We start from the raw sequence: 21611 nt of genomic DNA, 5'->3' as shown, positions 1-21611 counted from the left end.
GAAAAAAGAAAAAAGAGGAAAAGTCTGTGGACATCACCTCACTAAGATTTGTTTACTTTTAGTATTTATTATTCTTTATCACCTTATTACGTTACATTATTATTTTATTATAATTCTGCATTTAAATCTGCACCACCCATACGTCCGTAAGACCAGGACTGCCACCCACCCCGATTTGGATTTGGTTCCAGACAACTGCATGCTAGGACTGCAAGACTCTCTCTCCTTACATTTTGCAAGCTGTCTTTTTGACTGGGTAAGATAAGCCAGCCTTTTTGCTTTTTGAGTACCATGCCATGATATTGCACGCAAAAGAAAATCCAAAAACCCACCCAAATTCCCTCAAATTCCAAGCACTTCCGCTACAGGGGAAAGCTGTCAAGCTGAATACCTCGCAGAAACAAGGTAACCAAGGATGAATAAAACTCTTTGCGCTGCGCTAGTTCTGAGGGGATTTATTGCTTTAAGAGGAGAAAATACAGAATGAGTGCCTGTTCTGACAGCCACGTAAAACTTGCTTCATTTCACTCTGAACAGGCTGGGAAATGAAGAGTAAGGGGCTGTCAAGGTGAATCCAGATAATTAGGTCATCTCATAGAGTCCTGCCTTTTCTATATTGCTCAGTGCTGGACCAAAATTCATTTTCAGATTTTAATCCAATCTCTGCTCTCCTTCTTAGAAGAGACGAAGGCTGAAGGAATCTTTCCGGCATTTAAGGAGAGGCAAAAAGAGATTTAAAATACACAGCAGAGCACCAAGTGCCTTGTTCTTTATCCTCCAAGACTTCCATCTCCTCCTCAGTCGGCAGAGAGGACGCACACTTAGCCAAGACCAGAAAGGAGCTTCAGGATGTAGAGGCCTTGCTGGGAGGGAAGATGAAAGAGTCCTATACAACTTGGTGAGGAAAATCAAGTGCTACAGCAGCACTTTCTCTCTGATTACACTCCTTTGTGCAATGCTCTTATCCAGAGCACTCCCACACAACCTTGGCTCTCCAGCTGGTTTCCCAGAGCAACACCCAGCACCCGGGAGCCTCACAGCAACAACCAAGGTTTGCAGATAAGGGCTCAGCTACTCAGGCATCAGCAACATCATCGCTTACAAATCATGACAAGAACTAATTTTTATTCAGGGGGCAAAAAATAAATTGCTTCTCCAACTCACTGATTGTGGTGAAGACGCTTGTGAAGCAGAAATAATCCACAGCATTGAGTGAGAGCAGGTGATAGAGAAACTGCTCCCGTTCTTCTTCACAGCGCAGGAAAGCATAACGCTTGTAAAGTTTCCTGGTAGAAACAAATACATCGGATTTTATCATTGTTGAAAAAAAAGCACCATGTATCTGAAAGCTGTTTGAATCTCAAAACACCAAATGAAGAGTTGATTTTAACGAGAGGTAAGAAAAGTGAGATTCCTCAGCTAACACAAGCTGCTAGAAACCCAAAGGGGGCATTTACTCCCTATGCTACACAACAAGTGCTTTACAGATCACCGCTGGCTTCACACTACCATAGCAAGGCTACAGAGTTCATCTTGTTAAAGGATCTGTTTTGGTTTTGCTGCAAAGCACAGACAGAAACTAACACCATGCCCAACAGCAAGCCTGAACCAACAGACAGCAACCTAATTTCTTCCCCATATCTTCCCACTGTGGAACAGCCATGCCTAATAACCTAACCTTCCTTCTGCTCCATACTGTGACAGAGAAAACTAAGCAGAAGGCATCGAACCAGGGAAAGCACCAAGTAGCATCAAGGGTCCTTGCCACTGCTCTTTCAGTTCAGTGAACTGAGTGCGCATCACTAATTGCCCAAAGCAGCGCAAAGGCACATTGGGAGCTAGCCTGGCCCTGCTCTGAGAAAGCACAGAGCTTGTGACACGGCATGGAGTCTGAAGGCAACAGGCTCCCTAAAAGCTGCTGAGGTTGGTAGATGTAGATGAAACTTCAGGAAAAGACAGGTCTGTCACCATGCCTTTAGCTGATCACCCAAGAGGTGACTCTCTACAGCTACTCCTCTTCATTCCCGTTAGCAGATTTGAGTATTTGGTAGCTTCCAGCAAAAGTCACGTGTGTAACTCACCACAGAGGCAGAACTGCATGCAATAGCTAGGATATTTTCTTTTCATAAGGTTTTGTTTTGTTTTTTAAATACATTGCTTTGAGAAAAGTCAGGTAACATCTACACAGACAGATCCTTAAGTGCCTGTGCTTGCAAAAGGAGGCAAAGCCAGCGGAGCTGCTAAGTGGCTGGGAGGTCTGGCCTCTAACCCAGCTCATCAGCAGTTAGGGTGGGGGACTGGTTCGGCTTGAGCCAAAGTGACACAGGGCTGCTGCAAGAAAAGGGGCATTCCTGCCTCTGCTGCTTTGTTTGCACCAGATACAGTGATTTTAGGATGGTGAAATGGCTTGGATCAACGAACTAATCTGACCAAAACTTATCGCTTCCTTCCTGAAAATGGTTAATGTGTTTTCCACGCAGATGAGAAGACTTCTGCCCTGCTGGAGGGGCAGTAACTCCTTCTCTCCTGGCTACCCTCTGGCTTTCAATCTTCTGCAGCTGGAAACTACAGGACCCAAACAGGGCGTAACCCAGTGGTGAAAGTGAAGCTTTGAGAAAAAGAGCCAGCTTACTTGGCAAGTGCCTGGTTGGAAAGCAGCTGCTTCAGGTGCTGAGACAAAAGCTTCTTCTCCAGAGAAAGTCGTATCCAGGCTCGGGCTCGCCCCACATCAGTCTTTATCTCACTCATGTTCTGAACGTGCCTGAAACAAGTGGGGAAGAAAATAAAAATGATACATGAATCATAAAAATCCTACATGCTTCAAATGGCAACATCCAATGTGATGTAGCATCTGAATTGGAAAACATCTCCTGACATCGTTTCTAGAGGTGCCCAGCAGAGCCTTGCACTGTGGCAACTGAGACCCCTGACAGCCCCAGGAGGACATGGGGACACTGGGCAACCCTTCCCAGGCACGGGCAGGTCGCAGCCCTGACACACTACAGCCCCTGCCAGCTCCTCTGTGCTCTGGCATTTGCTTGGCCACTGCGAGCAGGGGTAGATCTGCTCATCCCTGCATTGCCTGAGGTAGATGTCCTCATAGACATTGCTAACATTTAAAGAAAGCAGCCACCTCGTGAGACCCAGTTACATCGTGGTCAGTCTTTCAAGATGCTGAGACGAATGGGTGTGTCCGGGAGGGCAGAGGACAAATATAGATCATAACTGTTTCTCCAAACTACAATCTGCTCTGAAGGCTCTATCAAAGCCCTTGACGGCAGCAGCAATGTGAAATCTGAGAAAAAGGATTGTTGGGGCAAAACCAGTGACAGGCAGTCACTAGCAGCATCACACTTTCAGCGATACAAGAGGCCCCGGTGTAAGTGATAATCTGAATAGCCCTTCGCATACTTAGTCTGCAGGAAAGCAGAACTGTCCCATAGGGGCTTTCTTCTATGGTTTTTCTTTTCTTTTTTTAAACTTCCCATATTTCAGTTTGGAGAATGCCAGAAACCCTAGTTTTAGAGCACAGGGAGCTTTAGAAGAGGAAGAGAATTGCCATGGTAGGGTGAAACTGCTTCCAAAAAACCTCCCACTTGGTTAAATAAACAGCAAGAAAAACGAGTAACAGTTTCCAGCAGGGGAAAGAAAAGGCTGCAATTTCTTAATTTTCACACAGTTTGCATGTTAAGTGCACAGGCAATTCATCCATCCCAATCTCTGTGGCAGGCTCCAAGTACCATCAGCTGTGCCCAAACTGAACTCTGTTGCAAGTTACTTTCCAACTCCTGTACCTTCCCTGAAGGCCCTCCGCAGCCTGCTGAGCGTTAGGGAATGTGGCAATATTTACTCCAAAGAAAATCCAACAAAGTCATGCTGTGACTGATGCTTTTTACATTGACTAGTGTAGTCTCACCGTCTCGTACTTTCCCCCATCTGTTACACTCAAGCGCGTGCTTTGTGTTATATTTAGACCCTGAATTATTTGAGAAAAATACTCTCTTGTTTACAGAGCTTCTAACATAACAGGGCTAGGATCTTAAAGGCAAATTTGCAAAGTACAACTTAGTGCTGTCCAGAAATATGTTTGTTCTGCACAAACGGAGTGGATACCAGACACAGCCCAGCAGCACCATCCTCCACCAGGCTGATCTACCCGAATTTTCAAACTACAGGTCTACTTTTGCAATCCAAGCTGAGATGTCTGTATCACACGGCTCTGTGCCAAATGTACGTATCTGCAGCACCATAAGGAAGAAACAATCAATAGCAGTAATGGTAACTTGCCAATGACAAAACGTACTGTGCTTAAAACCCCTTAAAAAATGTGGTTTTTTCTTAAAAGAAACTTTCCTCCTGTTTTCTAATATGACACATAGTTCTCCGACAATCAGTAGAGAAGTACTAACTCTAAGTGAGCTGTAAAACAAAGTCATGAGGGCATGTTACACTCCTGTACAAGTTCTTGCCATTTACAAGCAAGCTCAGCAGCCTCCCACTGCCAGCAGTGATGCCAATCAGCCGAATCACTGCCCAGAGCCTTGTTCCTGGCACTGGAAAGCCCTTCCTGGCTCAGAGCGTGTCAGCCAGGGTTAGACCTCCCAGCCCAGACAGCTGGGCACGTGATTCGGAGTCCTTGGGAAACAGGCTTCGCCCTGCACTCAACTATGTCGTGTTGAGACACCCTCCTCAGACATTTCAAGTCTTTTGAGATGGGAAGATCAAAGCACAGACTATCATCTCCCTCCCCTTTCCCCGCAGTGCTTGGCTTGAATTACATCTAATATGAAACACTGAGCAGAATATGTTATTTTGCTGTGAGGAGATTCAAGTACAGATGGACTCAGCCTTACTCCATACATGGTCTGTGCCTCTTCATAACCCACTTTCTGGTTCAGACCAGACTGGCACTAATGGTGCATTTGGGAAAAATAGGGATCTGCCATCACACATCTTGCCAGAGACATTAAAAAGATTCAGTAATCAGTCTTGGTGTCAGCAAAAGCAGAGTGTAACAGAACAGAGCATTCAGGAACTCAAATTCATTTCACTCTCAGTTGTGAGAGTCAGAACAGCTCTATTTTTATCGGTGACCTAAGCGTGAGCGCTGTATGCTCACCGCCACAGAGCAAACTCTTCTTCTCAGAGCACTGAATAGCAATTTCAATGCAACTCCCTAGGTTGGGACTTGCTTTTAATCCCATTAGTAATAAAGAAAAATCTATTTACCCTGTCAAATGTAAGCCTGGGGTATGTCGAGACATACCCTCTGCAAATAGCCGTGCTGACAGAAGCGGCTACAGCTGCTCAGCATCGTCGTGCCCCCAAGGATGACACACATGTGCCCCATCCCAGCGCAGTCGGAAACGAGCTGTGCCAGCTCGTCCCATGTAGACAGCAGGTTTTTGCAAACCCAGCTTCTTTTGACTGCAGCAGGTTAAACATCACTGCCGTGAGCCCAGCGCCCAGGGCTTGCATCCTCCACTGCCAGCTCCCCGCGGGAGGGGAGGAACGACACAGGCATGTAAGCGAGTGCTGATAGCAAGGAAGAGCTTGCCCGAAAGGGAAGGACCCGAAACTTGAACTCAGCAGGACCAAAGGTTTCGGGGAGTTGTCTTGGTGCTGACTGGTCCAGCGATGTGCCCGAGGGGTGAGGCCATGCTGGAGGCAGGCTGCAGCAGGAGTCTGGGAGAGGGCTGGGAGAGATGCTGCAGCTCCTCACCCAGGGGAAAGGCTGAAGGGCATACCCCCAAACATGCTTGTACAGAGAACCAAAATAAACATCTTGAGCACCTCACCACATCTAAGACGCCTGACTTTGGGAGGGAGGCAGAGGACACACTATGTTACCTGTAGCCGAGGCTCATGGCACATTCAGAGCGTGACTGTGATTCCGCCCTGCTTTGTAAGTTGTTTACATAACCTTGCATGAGCCATCAAAACCAAGTGCTTAGGGCAATGCTTAATCCTCTAGCCATTAGTTCAGTTAGCACCGCAACCCCGGCAATTTAGCAATTACGCATCCTTCTAACCAGCATCAATCTGTGTGTGCAAACAAATGTTAAACAGCATTCCTTCCAAGCAGGAGAAAGTACGCCACGAGATTACGGATGACAAGTTCAACCCACCATCTGCCCAGCATTTTCTATGACCAGACATGTTTGCGGACAATCACAAATACCCAAGATCTTACAAAAGGTAGCGTTCTGATTCTGTAGTTTTTTTTTTCCACTGGAAAGCAGCGGAGACACTCTTGTGATTCAAGCAAGAGAGCTCAGATCTGTGCTGGGCTTTCATTACTCAAGTGGAAGTACGCGGAAGACGAAACGCACGCAGTCAGTGGCGAGCGCACAAAGCCTTGTCTGTCAGCAATCTCCTCCCAGCGCCAGAGTTTCCGCTCCAGATCCTCCTTCGTCCTTTCCTCAGAATGACCCTCTACATGCCTGTCAGCCTCCAACGACAGAATTAAGTAAATAGCTGCCACGTCCCATGAGGGGGATGCTAAAATGACAGACACGTGTTCAAAATGACCTCTTGGTGTTACACCCTTAATTACACTGTATGTAATCTCCTCCCCTCTCTCACATGTTTTAGCCTTACGTGACATGTCATATTCTTCGAAATCAGAGCACAAGGCTTAAACTACATAGCACCAAACAAAAAAGTTTGCACACTGCAGGTGGGAAGTACAGTCGCTTTCTTTCAGAAAAGTTTAGTGGTCTCACATTAGAAAAACATACATCTGCAGTAACACATGTACTAAATACCACATCACTGTAATCATGGTTTTGTGAACTAACTATAATTAATTTTATTTTTACCATAAGATGTTTTGTCATATTTTTATGTGGAAGAAGGACATGGTATTACAGGAAACAATATTCATGTTGCCTCACACAATAAATTGCTAGCAATTGTTAGCAGCTCTTTACAAATGAGCATTTTAATAATTTAGAGGAAGAAAGTAAGATCTTCAGATTTATATTTTGCTCATCTTCAATTTTCAGTAAAACACTGGGGTCCCTTCCAACCCCTAACACTGTGTGTATGTGTGATTGGACAAATTATTGCATTACTCCTCCCCCCACTGCAATCCTCAGCCATGGAAAGTGAAGTGTCAAACAGTGGCCTGATCAAGGAGATGCCCTGAAGAACTTCTGCCTGGTGATTTCGCATCAGCTTCCACCTCTTCTTACTTTCTAATCCTTCTGATTCCCAACCATCACTGCTTACAAAGCTCTCCAGAGCCACACCGTGGTCTCTTACAGAGCACTTGATCTTACTTTGCACCTCAACTTTAAACTCACCCAAATACTAGGTTTGATTACATTTCTAAATTTGTACATTTAATACTATTTGCCATAAAATGCTAACTGAAAAAAGGATATTGCTCAGGCACTGCAAACAGGTTTTTATGTATCTCTGCTTTGTCTATCTACTCTACTTGCTTGGTCAGTAATTTAAAACAAACAAAAATAAAAAAACTCAAAGTACAAGGAATTCTACGTATTTGCTGTTACTTGTAGGAGCTGGCTCTGCTGCTAGAAGAACCCTCCTGGGAAAACAAAAAAAATGAGTAAAATTTGTGTGTTTTACATTGTCTTTTAGCTAAAGTAAATCAACTAACATGCAAAAAAGTTTTGAAAAATAAAAAGGAAACAATTCATAGATTTGAATGCAGGCTGAGGAGAAGGCTTAATTCACCTTAACCTTTGTAGACCCAAAGGCAGTGAGGATGACCTTTACCCTGTGCTGCATTATTAAAATTAATGCTTTAGGAAACAAATTGCTTACCTCATATCTTGTATCAGGGAAACCCTCAAAGTTGGCAGAGTAATTCCCGTGTCAGACTTCCGTCTTTCTGTTCCAACAGCAACTACAGTAGAGAAAATACATGAAATTAATACAAAAATTACAGTAATAGTCTGCAAATGCATTTGTTTTACATACAGCTGAAAACAATCTTAAGTGGCTGGTAGTTGCAATGTTTCTGTGCATTATAACTAACTCTATTCTGGAAATGTAGAAGGAGACAAAATGGAAAATGGCTAATATATTATCTATTTCTTCCTTAATTTGGCAGTGAAGCCAGAGGTTTAGCTTCCTTTTTTGTATGTGAAACATATTAACATAAATCTGCATGGCAATGAGTTTTATTAGTAATGTGTTTCTACGGAAAGCTCACAACTGAGAAGGGCATGATAAAATTAAGCTCCAGTAGCACATTTGATGCTAAGAATGCCACATATTTCTGTGCTCTGCTCTTCTGATCAAACTGCTTTGTGGTGACACATTCTGCTCTCAGGAATTTGTGTCTGCCAGCCACATCGCTTAGCGCATTACTCATTGAAGCTTATTATAAAGTCTTTTCATGAGCGAGACTTGTTTGTCCATAGATGTGTCTTTGAAGACTGATCATACAAGCTCCCATCTGCATGACTTGGAGAACTGGAGAGTCCATGGAAGATGATCCACCAAAGGTCAGAGACTTTTACCACAACTTTGCTTTTTACCCAGCAGCAGCCACTGGGCAGGGAGATCTCAAGGTCATAAAAAAACCAACCTCTATTACAACACAGAAGTAATTTAGGGATTGTAAAGGGCCAAGCCAAAGCATAAACTAAGCACTTAGATTGACAGACAGAGATTAATCACACAACTTCTGAACTGTACCATCCACCAGTATAGAGATTTATTGAACAACGTGCTATTCACATTGGAATTTGAGAGATAGATTGTGCTCACTGAAAGAAAAATATTGGCTGTTTTAGCCACAGGTCCACAACTTTAGCTCCTTCAGAGATCATCTCTCATGGAAGCATTGCTTCTCCCACCTCACTCAGTGCTGATTAAAAGAGAACAAAGGCAGTGAACAGAGATTTTCCACAAAGGGATAAGTATGCTCCTTTGCCTCCAACTACGTCAATTTATTTTGTCCAGATATCAAGGCATCTTCACTATGATTATGAAAGGCCTCAAAATGTAAACATGATATTAGCAAGCGAATACATAAAAAATACTGCATGAATTTAATGTGGTTGCACTGGTCCTCTCAGGCTCAAGTTCATTTGCTGTAAAGCACCCTTCGTGGAGTCAACTGCCAAGTACTTACCTGGGGACTCTGCACTATGCTCTTGCTTCTCTTCTCTCTCCTGGTACTGAAGTAAATGGGACCACAAGGCAGACTTCCCCTGCAAATTGAATACGTAGCACATAGGTTTAAATACATCAGTCAAAAGAAAGAGGCCAGTGAACACAGCAGAACAATAGGATAGCATTTCAGTGGGTAAAACACTCAGTACTGACAATCAACCCTTCTCTCTTGTGCCATGAAACCTCAGGAAGAGGAGAGGACCATCCCATTGACTAAGCAGTCAGATCACCTGCCTTGTTTCTTTGTCCTCTCCCCGGGTTTCCCTTCCAAAGGTTGAAAGGGAAGAAACTACACACCTATTTGACATCATCACTGCAATTTCCAGAGGTATCTAGCATACCAACAAAGCCCCAAAACTCCTCAAATTCTAACAACCAGGGACTCTGAGCCCAAAGATATCTCCCACTGTATGTTGGAATGACACCACGGAGCAGCAGCTTAAAAGGTTGGGATGGCATTCCGTATTTCCTAGAGTACTGTATGCACAAAGTCCCAAGTTCCCAGTACCAACCTGCTTGACCTGCAGACCATGGCTCCAGATTCTTTCCAGGAGATCACAGAGACTAGCAATCAATGTGTTTTCCTCCAGACCTGTTATGTTGGCTTCTCCATGTCCCAGCTCCACTGCTTCATGGCCCATCTTCTCTACCAACATGCGTTTAGTCTATAAAAAAAACCACAAACCCCCAAAGATTTCTAAGAAGGTTATTCAACAAGGGAAAGAATTTATAGATGAGTTCACTCATCTATAAAGTTAAGTGTGCTTAAGCACATTAAGTGTGCTTAATCTAGAGACCATCGCTAATGGCCTGACCAGATAAACTTCAAATCTCTTTATGGAGATTGCAAATTAAAGAGTATAATGAAGAAAAAAAATAAAATAAAAGTTTGTGTAGTTACTCTATACCATCCAATTTCTGTGTCTTTTCTCTATTGTCCTATTCTTACACTGTTGATCATCGTTAATGGGTATAAAAGATGAGTACAGTGCTAGATAGATTTTCAGTCTTAGTCAGTATGTGGTTTTCTTCTTGTTACAGCTATCATAGATTAAAACTCGGGTAATAGAGTATATCACCAACTGCAACTGACAAAAGGAGGTTGTATTTTCATGGCTATAAAAGCTTCTTTAATATCAGAAACTGCCATACTTCATTTTCTCTGCATAAACAACATTCACAACAGCCACACATGCCGAATGCTTCCCTTCTGACTGAGGGTCTTGAACCCATTATGTTTAGGCTACATGTAAAATGGAACAATTAAAGGAAATCCTCCCTAAGATGTCTGATCATGCTGATTGTTCCTTCCTGTCCTTTTTACTCTTTCCACCAACTTTGACTGCACAAACAGAAGAGAGATAACATGTTCCTTTCTTTTCTAACAGTTAAAAAATACAACGCTGAAGGGACATCCACCCTGCACGCCAACAGATGAGTGCTGTTCCAGTTGTGAGGGACTTGGAGGACACCATCTGCAGATGCTACTGAGGCTCAGCATAAAGAAGGGCAAAGCACACAGGCGAGGACCCACCTTCATGCGACATTCCTTCAGCAACCCTTCCACAAATTTCCAGTTGGTCTGCGCAATCACAGCTGGAGAGAGGTCTGAGAGTTTGGGCTGCCTTAAATTTTTTCCTAAACTCCTCGCCTCCTGCATGTATTTCTAAAAATAAACAGAATAATTTTAGATATGACAAGTCAGAGGGATTCTCATCATCCTAATCCTAGGCAAGCAAATGCTGGTGAAAAGGAATGAGCTAGTGTTAATCTAGGAACAAGATCATGATTTGTCTGATGTTTAAGTGGTCAGGCTAGAGAAGCGGAATGCTCCCTTTTGACAATAGAAAAAGCAAGATATTTTCCTGCCTAGTACTGAAACAGTCAATGTTAGCTAGTGAGCTGTGCTGTTAGCCACTAGCATGGTTAGCCACAGTAAGTGCATAAAAGTGCAATACCTCCCTTCAGCAATAAAGTCAAAAGAGCAAGTAAAGTTTCTTAGGTTATTTGATTCTCACTTAAAAAAAAATTTAAAATCAAGTAATTTGTCTAATTTGTGACCAGACTATACACAAATTGAAAAAAAATTAATTTAAAAATAAGTTACAAGAAGCAGAAATACACTTAGTGAAGGAGAAAGATTTCATCTATTACTTTTCATCTGGATAATTATGTCAACTTCTTAACTACAAGTGAAGCTCCTTTTAAACAAAACTGACATTTAGGGTCATTCATATTTTTACTGTGGGGTGGTAATTGAAAAGTATGGACAAAAATTAGCCCACTCTTTATAAAAAAGATCCAAGCTATAATAAAATAATTTAAAACCTTCTTACTCTGCTGCCTTGTTGTTCAAGGGTGGGGTGTTTTTTGCTTTATTTGAGGGGGAGGTTTGTTAAGCCAAAACCCCCCAAACCAGTTGACAAGTATCCTCTGCCCCCACCATCAGTGAGGGGGCTACATGCTGAGCTACGCTAAGAAGTTGGTCGCAATTAGGCGCGCAAATGTGAAGCCTATCAAAATTTGTTAGAGCTTTATTCATAAAGATTTTCTTAAAAAGAGCAAGATAATAGAATGCTGCCAAACCAAAGTCTTGAAACGCAGCGCTCATAGCCTGGCGTGGGGACACTCTGTTTCCATAGCGTGTTTCTATCCAGTTAATGGCACCTCTTTGGAGGACAGTACGTGACAATGACCACTGTTCCCCAAGAGGAACAGATCACGTCCCTCCAGCAACTTCGCTGCTGGCTGGGTTTTCCAGGGAGCTGAGAGGTCGCTACAGCTGCTGCACCCTTAGAGCTTTCTGTCTGGGGAGAAAATAACTCATTTCATAGAATCATAGAATGGTTTGGGTTGAAAAGGACCTTAACGATCGTCTAGTTCCAGCCTCTCTGGCATGAGTAGGGATGCTTTCCACTAGATCAGGAATAGCAAAACCAAACCCCAAATAAACTGAAGTTAATTGAAATAGCTTCCTTTTTTTTTTAATGGGGGAATACAGTTTGTCTGACACAAGTGAATTTTTTCAGTACAGACTTTGGACAAGAATCACTTAACATCAGTGCAACAGGTCAGACAATAACGTAGAGTTCTGCCATGGAAAGCTGCGTTCAACAAAAATACTCAGCTAAGTAATTATAGTTTCACTGATACTGTAAGGACTTAAAAATTATCAGAAAAACTACATGTGGTAATAATAAAAGAAAAATCACAGATTATGAAAGCGTGTTGTTCAGCAAGCAATCTCACAAATGACTTCCATCTAATTCAGTGCAAAAATTAGCAATGAAACAGTGAAAGAGTAATATAAGGAATATATAATTAGGAAATCTACTATCTTTTTAAATATAAAGGGATAAATAAATTACAAAGTGCGGTTATATTCTGAAGAGTACAAAACATGGATAACCTTATTCACTGCATGTCTTGTTATTCTACTAAAATAAAAAAGAAAAAATTATTAACTCTTGTAAGCTCAAGAGAACAGTAAGGCTGGAATGAGAGAACCAATTGATCGCCCTTTGCCTTTTATCAGCATCCACACATCACCACCTACTTCCACATGGGATGTGACGACCCAGCAGTCAGAGAGCAATGCTTTTTGGATTTGACACCCTAAGCTGAATTGTCAGGTGAGCAACATGGGGAAAAAAAAGCAGCAAAACAAAATTCTTGATTTTCAGCCTTGGAGGCATCACGTTTGCCAGGGAGCTGGCATGGAAGCCTAGAGTTGATTTCCAGCTACTTTTCTGATTATAACCACACTTCAAAGTGCTACAGGGATGTACGTGCTTGTCATCTACGAGAAAGGGAGAGATTTGAGGCGCAGCGAAAACAGCAGCTCCTCATGCTAACAACAGCTCAAAAGCAGCTTTCAACAAGAAGAACTAAAACATACCAGGCAGCATTCAGAGAAGGATTTTTTAGGAGGCCGTGCAGGAGGGGGTGGTCCCTGATCCCACTCCCAGAAGGCCATTGAGTTGTGACGAAGCAAAAGCTCCTCCGATGGCTAAGAGGAGGCAGATGCCCCAATGGCAGAACAGCCAGAAAGAAAGAGGAGACAAAGCAAAAGAAGCATGCATATGATCCACAGCCAAAAAAAAAAGAAGAAAGTAAATACATGACACAGTACCAAAAGGCTCTGCTGATATATACATATGAGGCAATGTTTAAAATATACTTGCAAAGCCATGTTAGCAAAAATAGCAACAAACATGTACGAGTGCTGTTTTGTGGCGTTTCCATGAAACATCACTCGAAGTTGAGGTTCAAGAGCCCACTCATCTGTTCAGGTTCTTTCGGAGTGCAAATGCCAACACTATTCAGCAAGATTTAGCACAAAGCAGCATGAATGTTTTATTTTTGCTAGTGACATACAGAAGAAGCACATGGACATCAGTGGGAAAATATGGCAGAAAGTCTTTAATGAAAGACAAGAAGCTGAAAAGATGGGAAAGAAATGCATGTACGTGACTGACATTTACAAGATGCAGGGGAGTTTCCAAGCTTTAGGCATAAAAAGGCCCCAAAGTCTTAACCTTTCAAATAGGCTTACTCATGTCAGGATTTTATGTAAGAGACAGTAGAAAATCTTCTTTAAAAAAACAAAAAAGCCCCGCCTCAATCGCCTCTGCAGCGCTGACATTTATTCAAGGACTTGACTTTTGCAGAGACCTTCAGCCTGGCCAGAGCTTGGCAGCTGCACCCAGGCAGACCCCAGGGTTCTGCTCTGAGGGCACAGTAACAAGACCAGGGTCTAAATCATCAAATAATCCATTTTGCTGATGACAAAGTGGCCGTCTCTGTCCAAAATAATAAAAGCATTTTATTTCTGTTGTGTGCTTTGAAGTTGTACAACATATACAAGCATCTGTGACAAGCAGTGTCTAAATGGCTACAGAGACCCACACAAACCTTATGATAGCCACAAAACTTGCCCCAAGTAGTAACACATCAGTTTGTCTAAACCTCATCTCCTGGATCACAAGCTCGTGCCACCCGTGGATGATGCCACCTACCTCCCTCAAATCGTTGTCCAGCCCGATGTGCTCCGAGTGCTGCCGCAGCCGGTCTTTCCTCCGCTGCGTGGTGGTGCTGCGACTGGCCCAGCGACTGGGAAGTCAGAGAGAGAGAAAGAAGACACACGTGAGCGGAAAAAAAAAACCATGAGGGAAAGCCTGGGTCAGGAACTAGAAGACATCCGACAGGTCTGCAGCAGGAGGAACCAAAGGACAAACTTAGATCTTGCAGCAGAGGCCGGTGCAAGCTTGTGGCTGACCTCCCCTGTGGGAAACTGCCTGGCCAAGGGACAAAAGTTTGATAGAAACATGCTCCCTGCCTGCCGTGGTCTCCAGGGAGAGCTCCCCTGTCACCCGAAATACAGGTCATGCCATAACATTGATGCCACCACCAGGTAAACTGTTGTACTTAGTTACCCAACATCACCACTGTTTGCTGCATTTGCTGAAGCTGGAGAAAAATGGCATCTGTAGGAACAAACAAAATGCAATGATGTATCTTGAGTAGCAACTTCTAAGATTTCTCCCTTGTGAGAGGTGGTACTTCTCCTTTCTCTGCTTTCTGTGGCACTTCCAGAAACTACTTCAGAGAAACTTCTCATTGTGACAGTAACTACTGTGATATTTGGTGCATCTATGTCTAAAGACTGTAAACGATAAATCATATTGCTATCTTCACTGTATCTTTTTTTTTTCATTGTGTTTCTAAATACCACAGAAAGCCTGTATTTTTTCTGCATGTTTATATATGTCTAGTTGAATTTTTTCCTCATGTGGAGCTGTTGCCTGAAAGCAGACACTTGGTAACCAGGTTTGAAAGGAGCAACCTTAAACCCCCCAAGTATCCAAACTCCTTTATGTCAGACATCATAACAAAATGAGACAACTCTGTCCCAAGCAATTTCTAGTCTGATTGCAGTGCTTCTAATGATACTATAGCCTTCTGCTAAATCCTTGAAAACAAAAATGCTCAACTAGTGCAGAGAATAAAGTTGATACATTCTTTATATAAGAAAGCTAAAGCAACACTGTATAAAAGAACTATTAAGCATTAAACATGAATAAATACACATGAAAGCTGTATCTTCAGAATCATATTACTTAACTGCTATGGTTGTGTTTACTAAAGCTTAAAACATCTTTCAAATGCAGTAAAATAAAAAAAAAGCCTTCAAGTGTGTAGCCTTTCAGTTGCATCATGAAATCATCTGTTCTACCTCTCTCCTGCACTCAGAAGTTAAAGAGTAAAACCAAGGTGAAGCAGAACACAAAGCCTGCCCAGGGCAGTGCTGTATCTGTAAGGCTCTACATATGGGAAGAAACTGCCTAGAAGAATTTGAAGGAATAACCTAAATCCAGAAGGGAAAAAAAAAGAAAATTAAAAAAGAAAAAAATTACACTATGAACAAAACACTCCACACTCCTCAACCTCAGTACTCAAGTCAAAGGGATCCTTCAAAATCTGTCTCCATCCTGGCCCCTCTAGTCCAGACTGAAGTGTTCGTGCTGGGCACCACACCAGAACGAGTGCCCTGAGACAGGTTCTTCTGCAGGAGCTGTGATCAAAAGGCAGAGTCCCTGGGCACTTGGGTTCTCTGCCTTTGATAGATCTATACAGAGGGAAACTTAAGAGATGCCGACACCAAAGACAGAAGCGTGTGCTTGGCGAGCCTCTCCACACATGTGGTATTGGCAAGGACAGCAGCAGTTTCCAGATCCAAACCCCATCTGTTTGTGTGTACACTCCCTACAACAGCATATACAAACAAGGTTTGGGATCTGAATTGTTTGGGCAAGGAGTTGCAGCTGGTGACATTTAGGCAGATGCCTACGTGATTCCTCTGGAAGAGGAAATCCTTGCACAGAGCTGGGCTTTGGTCCTGACATGTCCAGCAAATTACTTGGGATGTGTAGCAAGGGGAACCTGACCAAAAAGAAGTGCAGCGATGTGACCCCTGGTAACCAAACCTTCCTGCTCCCAGACAGAAGGACTTTGCATACACATATCTAATTATCTCCACTCCAGTGGGTTAACCAAAGACCAAATTTTGGATAATCACACAGATAAAACGGGTTAAAAAAGTCACAGAACTATGTTTTTTAGAGTCAAACTGAATTCCCTTCCTACCTCCCAAATAATGTCAAGAAAATAAGTAACATAGAAGAAAAAATCCATTTAAGTCTGCACATAATTATGGTTCAGCACCTCACCATCTCATATGACAAGAAATTTATTTTTAAAGCAAGTCTTTGGTAACTAAACAAAACAGCCTAATAGGTGTCTGCACAGCAAACATTGATACCTTCTCAGAGGAATACATTACTGACATAAGTGTCTCAGCACCTCCTCAGAAGTCTTAAAAATATACAACCTGTGAATTTAATAAGTCACCATTTTTATTTGTTTTTCAGAAGCAAGGAGGTGTTTCTCACCAGATGACTGTAAGAGGTGAAACAAACTCCAACATTTTAATAATCTCAACAAATAGAAATGCAACAGACAAAATACCCCCTCAAAAAGTGGACAGCAGATGTAAAGGGTGACTTTAGCTACCTGGCTCTGGAGACCTTCCATTTATTGCAAGTAAATACCATGTTCACACTTCAATACCAATAATACACTGGAAAGTTAAGCTACAGATAAAATATTACCCATGTCATATATTTCTGCTCCAATTTATATGGTATTTTCTGAACTCTAGACAAAGCTTGGATCCCCCTCCACCTGCATATCTGCAGATAGCGGAAGATGTAAGAATTGCTACAAGCATCCTTTGAGGGAACACGTCTCACTGAAGGTGAAAGCAGAATGAAAGCCACAGAATAATTACAAGTAACACACCATCATTAAAGCATTTTCAGTTAATTCCAGCTCTGTACTCTACCTGGGAGAAGGCACAGACCATTCTATTTGAACATTCGAAGCATACACATGCAAAGTTCATTTGGTGTTCATGAAAAAAAGACTGCTGGTCATTAGCTGGAGCAATTACACACGTGCAGTGAGTTGTGCGCTCCCTTTTCCCCAACCTCTAAGCGGAGGAAGAGGGGCCGCCAGGGCACTGGGTGACATCTGTGCATTCGGATGCTGCTCTGAATCTCTCCAGGAGGTTTTGTGAAGATCTAACAGTAGATAAGCAGGATTAAGCAGCTAAATCTTTCCAAGTCTTTTCTTTACTGGGCCACCCAGAATTTCCCCAAAATAATGCTTCACTATTACAATAACCACTCCCTCTCCTCACATCAACAGAGATTGCATTTTTAATTACTCCTCCTCAATCTTTAAGTGCTTTTAAGTGGGCTAAAAGTCCTTCCCAGCGGCCACACCACCTCCCTTGGGTTGCCGAAATCCCAAGGGGATGCCTCTCCCGGCCCTGCCATCAGGTGCCCTGGCACTGCTGAAGCAGTGAGAAAAGCTGTACTCACACAGGCAAACGCCTACTTGTTGTCAGCCCTTAGTCTTGGGCTTTTCAGCTAAATCATAACCCTCTGTGTTGCTGTGGAGCAGATGCCTGAGGAGATGAAGCCCTCCTGGCTGGTCACTGCCTTAGCGGGGAGGTCCAAGCTGCCCGGCACCTGGGACCACATGCAGCACTGCTGCCCAAGTATTCCCTGACCCCCAAAAATGCCCTCTCCTCTTTATTTTTTGCCTGTAGAGCCATGAGCATGGAAGACTGGTATCTTTCTTTTGTTCCTCACAGCGGAGGCATTTCAACAAGCACCAAGTCTCTAGGGACAAAGCAGCTGCAGCTCAGGCTGTGGTGGAGAGCCCAGGGACAAGCTGCCTACATGGAGAAGGGAGAAAAGGTTCATTTCAGCAGTCTCTCTGTATTTCACTCCCATGTCCAAAGGTGAATGTTCTTCATCTCCAGAGACTGTGAAAAAGCAGTGATATTTCAGAGGTGGGACTAGGAAAGACTGCTCCATTCCATATAAAGAAATGAAATGAAGGCACCTCCGACTAAGACCCTTTTAACCTGAAGACAGTGAAGTCAGTACTGTTTAATATCAAATTCGACCCAACGAGCATAGGAACAGGCTTGCAGAGGTTGGAGGAAATGGAAAGCTGACACTTGGAAAAGATGATACTCTAACCTACGATGCTTAATTTCTGTAATAAAAATGGTAAGGCAGTCAGCGTCAAAGCTGAACTGTCAGAAACCTACATAGCAAAACTGCAGCCTCCCACCAGGGACTGGACATGCTGTACTGCAACCATGCGTACATCTTCCTCTCTCCCTGCCTTTCCCTCCTGCCTCCTTTTTTAAAGCTCCACAGAGAAATAAAGAAATTATGCCTACCCAAAACAGACATGGGTGTAACAGGTGGGATATATACTGCAATACATGCAACATGCTGCTAGAGACCTTAATTCACAGATGGCTTTAGCCAATACTGTCATCCCCAAGAAAAGTACTATCCTAATTTAAAATCTGTTTACAGTGATAACAGAGAGAAGGAAGAAGACAAAGATATCTATTTAGGACAGAATACAAATCTCCTCATATAGGTCATATCCTGAGGTAGACTACTATCTAGGTCTGCAAATCGTGGCAACACCCCTCTCATTTATACACTTCCAGCAAAGGAGTTATCTGTCTGCATTTCTGTATTTGTAAATTAGCATGTAGCTGTGCTACACCTGCCACCAAATGCCCCTAAAGCACGCAAGTAGCCTGTGCACGTTAAATACATCCAGACTGCACACGTAATCTGCTTGGGCTCAGAAGCTGTTTGCATAGGACTACACAGAGATTCCAAATCAAATACATATCCTACCAAATATACTAAAATTAAAGTCGAAACCAAGCTCTACCTGATCACGGACAGGCTCCCAGGGAAGAGGTTTTGCACTGTTAATCTGCACTGCACACAGTACTCCATGGTAAGGAGGATAATGGCTCAAATAGAGACTAATGCACCTTTTCCATCTCTGCCGTAGGGCTGGGCAGGAAAATTTTTAAGCGGCTGATCAGGCGGACAAAAATGAGCAAAACGCCTTGCAGAGCGTGGTCTTGCACTGACAGGCCATCTTGTCAGATTGTGTGAAAAGAAGTGATCGAAAACGGTGATACCCACAACCCTCATCCTCTGAAAGGAACAGCTCTAGCGATTTTCCAGCATCGCCCTTTAAGTCCTAATGAACCACTGTCCAAGTGGTATTTAATTTGCAAAGTCCCTTGAGACAATAATACTGTTCAGGGGAGAGTAAAGAGAATAGAGGATGCGAGGACTGGACACACATTTTTCCCTATGAACTTCAATTCTGCACAGGTATTTTAAAATTCTACATTAACTGAAATAAGTTAATTGGCCTTTTACCACCTTGCATCAGTTGAGCAGAGGATCAGTACTTGGGACACTTGTCCATCAAGTTCCAGGTTCCTGTAGTACACAGTTCCTATTTCAGGAAACATTTTTAAGCACAGATTGTCAGTCACACTACATTCCTGAAAATGAACGTATTTGAACACAAGTGTTTCACATTTTCGTGGCACCTGCCAGTCGTTTGCTATATTAGGTTACCTAATGTATAGTAACTGCTTGTTTCAGATTTTCATACATAAAAAGTGAGCTTTTACTACTCTCAAAGTTTCAATAACATCAACATTGTGTACAGATGGCTCATTGCTGACTCATTTCTCACTCATTTAGATGCACTGCAGAGATGTTACTCTATATTACTTGAAAAAGCAATTGTATAGCTCGATTTTTGTAAAAAAAAACAAAAGAAGCTTCACTGAAGACAGACAGCCTTAAAACAGTACTCAAGAGATAGGGTGGTAGAAAAAGCCCATATAATATGCAGCACTCAGTACAGGAGACAGACAATTTCTGATAAAAAATAATTTAGTTAAAATCAGAATTAATTCTATCACCATCTAGAGAGTCAGCTTGCATTATACATATATATAATATTTTCTTTACAAACATTAACCTGTGTTAATATTAATGAATAAGCAAACAATAGCCCTATTGAAAAATGAAGAGAACCAGAATACTGGGCAGATAAATCCTGGTCAGTTCACAGGTTGAAGCAGGGGGCAGTGACGGAGGCCACAGGACAACACCCACGTGAGTCACACCATAAACTGGAGCACAAAAATGAACCAATTTCATAGAATCCTAAAGCATGGTTTTCACAAATAAATTCTGACACAGTGGTGAGGTCAGCAAAACATAGCGCAGGAACAAATGCCTGGAGAAAAACAAATACTTTTGAAATCTGCTTCACGGGCAAGAGCAAGACGTCACTTTTAGCTAAAGCCTGAGGTCAGGAGGTACAGCGGGATCTCTGCTTGAAGCCTTGGACTGTGCCCTCCTTTTGGGATTGCTGCAGGTCTAGTAGGACACTGAGGACAGAAAAAAGCACAAAGTTCACAGAAAGGTGGGATACAAGTGAGAGGGCTCGGGAGAGAGAGGTGGCCGGGGCAGGAAAGAGGAAACAGGCTGCTGAGGGAAGGAAGCAAGGAGGAAAGCAGGGCTCAGATAAAAAAGGGGGGAAAAACATAGCTAAACAAATAAAAAAGCAAAAAAGGATAATTTAATTTTGCAAATGTGTAACAAAACAAATCTTCCTTTAAAAAAATAACAACAACAAAAAGAGAAATAGCAGTTCTGTTGTTCCTTGCAGGGATTCACTACAAATTGCCAGAATTGCAAATATATTCCCATGCTTGGTGTGCAATCAATGTTTTCCTCTGCAATATTTAATCTCATTTATCAAGCTGCTTAGTACAAATTAGGTTACAAGGTAATCAATTAGATTGAAAACACAGCTTGTTTCATTGTTTTAATTTTGCACTGTAAGCATATTCACCCTAATTTAACAATTAGCTAATCGAAAACCATGAAGTGTTTATGTAGCTTGGCTTTTTGTCATTCAGATTCCTCTCCCGGATCACTTCAAGTGCATCAGCCAGTGGAGTCCCAGCTACAATTTCAAAAGCCTGGCAGAAAAAGCAAGCAGGGAAGGAAGAAAGGAACATGTAGAAGCCACGATGTGCTGCTGGGGTTTGAAAAAGGAAAGGGGGACTCCAGAAACCGCTGCTCATTTCCAGATAAAATAGACAAACTTAAGGGACTGCAGCCTGTTTCTCAAGGGACGCTTTCTAAGAGGACTTCTGCAGAAGCCACTGTTTAAAAAGGTTAGAGCAGCGTGGATGAGGCACTCAGAGGAAGCTGCAGCTGCTCTCTGTAGATTCCAAAGGTTTTCCCATGATATGGGGGATGTATCAACGGTGACGAGTGCAGAGTCCCTCAGATGGGACATTGCTGCCTGATGGGAAAGACGACAGAACTGGGTGGGTGTTATTTTAATTGCCGTGAGCTGGGACGAATTGCTCTATTCTTTACAGAAAAATAATATTTACTGTATAGTAATAATCTGGATACAACACTTACCCTCTTTTTGCCTGAGTTTATATCTATTTTTTCTGC

The 21611-nt window shown here is 42.7% G+C and overlaps 1 protein-coding gene across 1 annotated transcript in view; it reads right to left on the bottom strand.

Annotated features, from left to right (window-relative positions):
* Positions 1-1164: 1164 nt before the first annotated feature.
* Positions 1165-21611, bottom strand: part of LOC104273817 (DENN domain-containing protein 5B) — a gene marked incomplete at its 3' end in the record, with an annotated part of 44329 nt that continues 23882 nt past the window's right edge. The window contains exons 6-12 of the mRNA XM_009869258.1: positions 14172-14265; positions 10688-10819; positions 9666-9818; positions 9083-9191; positions 7795-7861; positions 2633-2761; positions 1165-1286 (exon numbers count right to left, since the gene is read on the bottom strand). Coding sequence (XP_009867560.1) covers positions 1165-1286; positions 2633-2761; positions 7795-7861; positions 9083-9191; positions 9666-9818; positions 10688-10819; positions 14172-14265 — 806 coding nt within the window. The remainder of the gene's footprint in view (positions 1287-2632; positions 2762-7794; positions 7862-9082; positions 9192-9665; positions 9819-10687; positions 10820-14171; positions 14266-21611) is intronic.

Source organism: Apaloderma vittatum, unplaced genomic scaffold, assembly GCF_000703405.1.
Source record: "Apaloderma vittatum isolate BGI_N311 unplaced genomic scaffold, ASM70340v1 scaffold17995, whole genome shotgun sequence".
NCBI classification, from domain to species: Eukaryota; Metazoa; Chordata; class Aves; order Trogoniformes; family Trogonidae; genus Apaloderma; species Apaloderma vittatum.
Note: the sequence above shows the minus strand (reverse complement) of the source record. Positions and strands in the feature narration are given on the sequence as shown.